The sequence below is a fragment of the Nanorana parkeri genome, unplaced genomic scaffold (genome assembly GCF_000935625.1).
Source record: "Nanorana parkeri isolate BGI_ZX_2015 unplaced genomic scaffold, ASM93562v1 scaffold272, whole genome shotgun sequence".
Taxonomy (NCBI): Eukaryota; Metazoa; Chordata; class Amphibia; order Anura; family Dicroglossidae; genus Nanorana; species Nanorana parkeri.
Genome location: NW_017306540.1, coordinates 200,320 through 207,651, shown reverse-complemented (window position 1 = coordinate 207,651; position 7,332 = coordinate 200,320). Strand labels below are relative to the sequence as shown.

At 45.0% G+C, this 7,332-nt stretch overlaps 1 protein-coding gene across 1 annotated transcript; it reads right to left on the bottom strand.

Moving 5' to 3' along the window:
• Positions 1-243: 243 nt before the first annotated feature.
• Positions 244-6,960, bottom strand: RPS23 (ribosomal protein S23). The gene is made up of 4 exons (XM_018557206.1): positions 6,879-6,960; positions 4,537-4,696; positions 4,040-4,160; positions 244-433 (listed from the first exon to the last, which is right to left on the bottom strand). Exons 1-4 carry the CDS (start codon positions 6,880-6,882, stop codon positions 287-289), a joined length of 432 nt encoding a protein of 143 aa, XP_018412708.1. The 5' UTR covers positions 6,883-6,960; the 3' UTR covers positions 244-286.
• Between the last annotated feature and the right edge of the window lie 372 nt (positions 6,961-7,332).

Genomic DNA, 7,332 nt, shown 5'->3' with positions numbered 1-7,332 from the left:
TCAAGGCATAGGAGCGCCAATGTACTGGAAGAGCACTGTTTATTCTTCCAAACAATCCAAGTCCCAAAAGGCACATTTTTCAGGACACTGCTTAGGCACATTCATTTCTAGATATTCCCTATATTAAAGTAGAACCCCACTTTTGTGTTTGGATCCACATTAAAGGTTGGTACTGTAAAACTGTTAAATACAGTCATGACCTTTATGTAGTGACAATGGTGAAGAGACTCGCAGACAATACGATTTGTGAACAAGGTTTATTAAACATTGAAGTAGATGAACATGTTTATGATCTTGGTCTCTCCTTCTTGCCTTTGTACAAAGCCAACAGGGAAACATTGGCTACTTTGACGACCTTGAATCGCACACCAGGAATGTCACCAACGGCATGACCAGCACGACCAAATCCAGCAACCAACACTTCATCGTTTTCCTAAAGAGAAAGAATAGGTTGAGGGTTTGCAATGTAACAGATCTCCAGAAGGTACAAACCTTCGCCCAGAATGTCTTGGGTCCATTGCTGCAATATATTAGGAGCTGGGATTTTACAAATACACACACAGGGACCCTACAATGCGTTTCATGGGAAATACTCTTCATTATCCGTGCTGCAATTCTCAGGACCATTTATAGCTCCAGGAAAGAACCAAAATTCTGCTGACTGAAACCAAATTCATAATGGCTTTCATCCTGGCATTTCAACAATGTAAAGCCCATCTAAATCCATTTTAGAGTGTAAGGAATGATTTAAACCCCTGACTTTGTTGCCACCTGTGTACTGGGAAGATTTCCTTTACTTCCCATCTTAAAAAATTCCAGGATTTTGAAAAGTTACCCCTTGCAGTGGGGCTACCCCAGCACTACAAGGGTTAACTGCTCATTTTCTCCAGGGGCAAAATATACTACAGGTATTCCTCACTTAACGACCGAGTTCCGTTCCTACGACCAGGTCGTTAAACGGATTGGTCGTTAAGTGAGGAACGCTATACAGTACTGAACTGCATTAGTACAGTACTGTATAGCGTTGCCGATGTACAGTACCGAACAGTGTACTGTACATCGGGCAATTAAAATACTTACCGGAACCCGCAGTGAAGATCGGAGGACACCACTTCCGCCGGCGACACGGCGCACTGACGCGCAAGGTCGGAGGTCGAGCGGCGGTCCGTCGTAAGTGCGAGTGGTTGCAAAACAGGTAAGTCGGTAAGTGAGGAATGTCTGTAATCCAATTCTCTGTCCTGCAGCAGTCAGTGCTCACCTCTCCCCCTCCACTCCAGCTGTGGTATGTCCCATGGCATCTTCATGGCTATTAGACCTGTATTAGATGTGATGACATCACAGGCCCTTAAACCACCAGAGCCTGGGTTCTAGAAGAGGCTGTGGGGACCGGTCTAGCAGCCAGGCAGGGCCAAGGATCAGACGAGTTCATCTTCTAGACTAAACAAGCAGTTAACCCTTGCAGTGCTGGGGTAGTGCCATTGCAAAGGTTACAGTCTCTAAATCCGGGAGTTCCACTTTGAGGCACAACAGAAAGTGAGGGGCACTCTAAAATAAGCCAAACCAAATTACAGTTGTCACTGCAACAAGTGTCCCCACTTAATGATAACCCCTCAATTCCCAACCTAGTGACAACGGAATGGTCACAAGGACAGAAGTCGAAGCTCCTTAGCAGGAACACCCACAGCAATAAAGACCTGACAGAGGATCAAACTCTTTCCTATTTTATGCAGCTAAAGCTAGGATATGAAATGTCAGCAGAAGCTGCCGAGCATCCTTCTCAGTGTGTGCCACCCAACCCCCTCCCCCTCACGCTACATCACCAACCCGGAGAGTCTTGTGACCTATATGAAAAAGAGTATTTGGAGGCTGTTCAGCTTCATGTACGTTTTTCGCTACCTCTGCAGCCACCAAGACCACAATGTACTATTTGTAGTAGGGAAGAGTAGGTAGTTTTCTATGATTGCCCATTTCATATGCAGGCTCTGCCTCAACTGAATGGAAGCACTTCTCTTAATGCAATTCTATTTGTCTCTCAACAAATACAACGCACTTCATGTATGGAAGTATCCACAGGTAGATTGCTACAATGCAAAATAATGAATGGCAAGCAAGATGACAATGAAGTGGCTTTTACAAGAAGAAAAAAAACAAATGTCCGATGTCTTACTACCATTTGGTAAACTAACCAGAAATTGGTATATAGCACCTTTACCTAAGCTAAAGCCTGTAATGGGTTGCTGCCCTTGCAGCTGATGTGAAAGGAAAAGGCAGAGAGTATGGTTCAGGCAGCACAATATTAACAGCCACGAACACATTTTACCGCTCCAGCCGAGTTGAATAGTGTCAAGAGGTTGGGTAGGCTGAGACAGCGTCAGCTCTGTCTATATTCTGTATTTTAAAAAAAAAATATGACATGCATAACGGAAGTGTTTCAGGGTTAAAAAAATGTTTTTTTTGTGCATTTTTAACTTCGAATTTAGTACTAAGCAGTTTATATAGCAAGTAGGCTCAGGCTCTAGGTAGCCATGCCTCTTTCAGCAGCATGAACATATGCACACTGCATCATTCTCCCTGAAGTGCGAGTTTAAACATTTGAAGATCGAGGCGTTTACACCCCTTCCAGTCCCGGCCTTTTTTCAGTATTCAGCGCAGCGGTACTTGGACATTTATTCCGGCACGCAACGATGTACTGAAATTGTATACCTTTTTTTGGGACAGATGGAGCTTTCTTGTAGTGGTATTTACTCACCACTGCGGGTTTTTATTTTTTTTAACTATACAGTGGTAGCTCAGCTCACGAACGCTTCTGTTTTGCCGCCATTCGCAAATTCCGCTTCAGCTGACCAACGCAACCACAGCCATTTCCCCTGCTCCGACACATGGTCATAGCTTCCTCTAGTCGAGATCACGGTGTGATCAGTTTGATTCAGTTCACGAGCAAATCGGTTCGCGACCAGAATCACGGAACAAATTAAGTTTGTGAACCGAGGTACCACCGTATAATTTTTTTTTAAAAGTAGCGAAAATTTTTAAAAAAACAAACTGGTTTTCGCCACATTATGTTAAACATTTATTCTTACCCACATTTTTTGGTAAAATATAAAAGACGGGGTCACGTCGGGTAAATAGGAACCAAATACGACAAGCTTTAAAGGTGTGCGCCCGCAAAGAAAAAAAAAAAAAAAACAATACCCAAAATTTGGCCATAGGCGACGCTTTAAAAGCTTTTACTGCTCATCAGTTTAGTGTTATCAGTAATTAATGACCCTAAAATTATTGCTCTCACTCCGACATTCACAGTACTATGTAACATGCGTGGCACAATGGGCGCAATGTGTTTCACACGTAGGTGCGCCCGATGCAGGTTTGTAGGGGAGAGAAAGGGGACTTTTTTTTTCCACTTACCTTTATAGCTATGACATAGGGGTCTAAGAAGCCCTCTAGGGGATAGCCAATTTACACAGACCGGTCTTTCTTATGAGGACATTAAGGGTCTTTAAGACACCTAAGGGGGCCCCAAGAAGCTGATAAAGCAGAGATCAGCTATAGAAGGTGTAAAATGACAGCTGAATGTGGAAGTGATATAATATACATCACTTCCTGCATCCATAGAACGGAGGAGAGATCAGGGGAAGACTAATGATCTCCCTCCGATTGTCAGTGACAGAGCCGCCGTACAATTCCCAGGCCCAGCTCTATAGCCGCTGGACCACTTATATGTAAATAGCCATTGCTGGCTGTTTACAATTTAAACAGTTTTCCCGCTCATGCGCACCACCCAGCAAGGCGCGCAATCGGGACAGGCGAGGACGTCTGAAACTGCCCACTCACGTTCAAGAAGCTGCCGTTGTAATTAAACGACCAGGAAGCAGTTAAATTACCTCACAAAACAAGTGCTGGTAGATGCGGCACAAACTTAGAAAATAGGTAGTAGTCATTTGGTTGCACAGTCACACAAGTAAATACAAACATTTTTTGCATGAAAATTGCACAACTAATATAAAAATGTTTTGGTAAGATTAATTTAGTGGAGATTCACCTCAATGAAGTTCAGACAACCGTCATTTGGTACGAAAGCTGTAATTTTCTTGCCGTTCTTGATCAATTGCACTCTGACGCATTTCCTGATGGCAGAGTTTGGCTGCTTAGCCTCAACACCACTGCAAGAAAAAAGAAATGAAGTATAGCAAGATAAATAGGATTGACTTGGGTAAATCAGATCAATGGCATCAAAGTGACATCTGAAATGTGAATATCCAGGAAACAGCAATTGTGCTTAAAGGACATTTTATGTCAAATGTTATTCGTTGGAGTAGGGAAAGGTAAAAACTCCTGTCCGCTTTTCTTTGGCTATGTGTCTGTGGTGGAGCAGCAGGTGCCCAGAGTTCAAGAAGTGATATTTTCTTCTGTGCCACAAAGCATAGAGCACTGTGCGGCCGCAGTGCTACCATTGTAGCGGGAGGCCGGGGTGGTAAAACCACCCATGTGAACAAGGCCTAACCATTTTAATTCTTTAGAAGGGTAAAATAAACTTACACTTTTTCCAGGACGATTCCTTTAGCATGGGAAGCACCTCCAAAAGGGTTAGCCTTCAGAGCAGTCCCCAAGTTGGCCTTCTTGTACTGCTTGTCGTGCCATTTCTGCTCACGTCGGTGGTTACGGAGCTTTCTTGCTGTACGAAGACCACGGCACTTGCCTGTATTGTGAAAAAAATAGTTAATAGGACCTCCCAACTTTGAAAACCCCTCATAGAGGCAGCAACAAGGAGGTTAAACAAAAGGCTGCCTATACTAAACTACAAACATTTTGGATTTAGATTTACTTTAAAGCGGACCTTCACCCTCATTCTCTACGTTTCCCCACATTACTTTTTAACCCCTTATGTTAGAATCACATTTTGTCTTTTGTAAATACTGTGAATGTTTCCCCGAACCGTTCCTTCCACCTTTCTGCTCGCAGCTCCCTGGGATATTCACATCACACATCCCAGGAAGCTTCGGGACAACCTACAGAAAATGAGCGCACTTTAGGACACCCCCCCGGCTGACCAGCGCCACATGTGTGATCAGAGGGCTGGCTGCAAGAATTTGGAAGAGACAGCCACTACCCAATAATGCAAGGTAGAAAGATGGTGGCGTGGGACCTGGTATACAGCCGCAGATGCAACACACAGTGCCGCATTCTCTGGGTGTGCAACTATGTTTAATAGGAATAAGCAAGCAAAAAAGGTAAGAGGGGGGAAGAAAACAAAAACTAAGAGGGGTCAAATTAAAGAGAAACTTTGCCCCTTGTAACAAGTTTTTTTTCCACCCCCTCTTACCTGGTTTGCTGGATTATCCTCAGTTCACATACCCGGCATGTCTAGTGCTCTCTGTGTGCTGTGATCCACCTCTGCACACCGGGTGCCACCCCACCATCTTTGGGAGCCAGTTGTCTCTTCTTGGTTCAGGCAGCCGGCTCCCTGATGATGTGCACCAGGTCCACTCTGCCCCATTGCTGTCTATGCCACAGCTGAAGCCCCCAGATGTGTGACATGCCCATCACTAGAGAAGTCTCTCTCACCTAAACAAGAATCAATTAATGCGAATGGAAAGCAGAAGGTGGGGGGTGGAACCTATACTTAGTGGAGGGGAGAATACATTTGAACAAGTGCAGATCAACTTTAAGTAGTAAGCTCTAGACCAGCCAAAATGAAAACTATGAAGGGTCACAATACACATTAGACTCAAATTGTACAATCTCAGGAATTGGATCATAAAAATGCATTCAAGTATCTTGACTATTAACAGAAATGGATCTTATTTGTTCATCACTCAGCTGTAGACCCTCAAATCATCTTTGAATTGGTGGCGACACTGCCCTTCTGGAGGGTGACTACTTTTTGTTCCCCATGGTCTGTGTTGTAAAGTAGTCACTGCTCCAAGCTCGCTCCTGTGAAGGATTACAATGTCATGTTTAGTTTACTAATTTGTATTGAGATTGTAGTCCATCACAGGAGCAAGCTTGGAGCGGTGACTACTTTACAACACACACAGGGACCATGGGGAACAAGAGTAGTAACCCTCAAAAAAGGAAGGACAATGTCAGCACCAATTGAGATAAATTGAAGGTCTACAGCCGAATGATACACAAATAAGATACATTGTTAATAGTTAAGGTACTTAACTGTATTTAAGATTTAGTTTCACTTTAAATCTACCAACAACTATGTAGTACAAGGGCCTGGCTGGATACAGAGCAACTGGTTAGATTAGGTAGGTCCTCATATTACATGGTTTTGGTAGATGCAACATTGACTGTGCAACGATTGTATGGTTGGATTGTAACATGTATGGTGATCCTAACTCAGGGCAGCTGAGTATTATAAACCCAATGACAACACGCCATGTTGGAAACAATTGGAGCAGCATTGCTTTTCCGCCTATAATGGTAACCTCAGAACAAAAGCAATGATAGGATACCAGACTGTGCATACAGTAGAAAATAGGGCCGCCAGTGATCGGCGCCGCACCGCACACAGCCGCCAGCGATCGGTGCCACCACACACAGCCGCCAGCGATCGGTGCCACCACACACAGCCGCCATGTACTACACATACTCCGGATTCCAATGTGTTAAACTCGCACAGGACAATACCCCGGAGCGGCTACAATGGACCAGAGGGAAGATGTAAGGAAAGGCCGGGCCTGTCATGGCGCCATGTCCCTCCACACGGCCGCCTCGTGTTTGATTCTCACGCCGCCGTCCGCACAAATCCCAGCTGGAGAAGCGCCGAGCTGCCTCTGCCGGCGGGAAGGGAGGTTGGCGAGCTCCGTCCTGCTTTGTTGGCCGCTCTGCCCTGTCCCAGAACCAGCCATTCTCCACACAGTCTCACTCACCCATCTTGCCTGTCCCAGGGCCGACTGCGGAAAGACCGACTCCCAGAAACCACCGTGACACACAGCCGCTGCCAGGACCCCGTGCAGGCTGCCCTTACCTATGCCTGATCTAGATGACACAGCTTATATCGCAGCCATTTCCTTCTGGATGAGGCTGGAAAGAAAAATGTGACTGTCGGAGTTATAATTCTATGTAGCTATCTATCGGCTTCTTTATTTTTTTTAAACTAAGGCTATTAAATTAGCCTGGCGCTGGCACATAGCTGTCTTTGTATGAGAATGAACTACACCCCCCGGCATGCTTTGCGCTTCTGGGGGCCTAATGATGTTTCCGCCCTCTGTGCGGCCTCATTGGTATGTTTGCGTATTTTATTTGTGCTGCATTGAGTTTGGTGTTGTATTCCGTCCATGTGTGTGTACTGTATGTGCAATGGCTTCCCAGTGCGCGTCTCTC

Bases quoted from the DNA above. Each gene is read 5' to 3' on its own strand.
- RPS23 (XM_018557206.1), bottom strand. The intron at 4,161-4,536 runs GTAAGTTTATTT...TTTTTCTTGCAG, and splicing joins GGAATCGTCCTGGAAAAAGT to TGGTGTTGAGGCTAAGCAGC. The intron at 434-4,039 runs GTGAATCTCCAC...CTTTCTCTTTAG, and splicing joins GTTGTCTGAACTTCATTGAG to GAAAACGATGAAGTGTTGGT.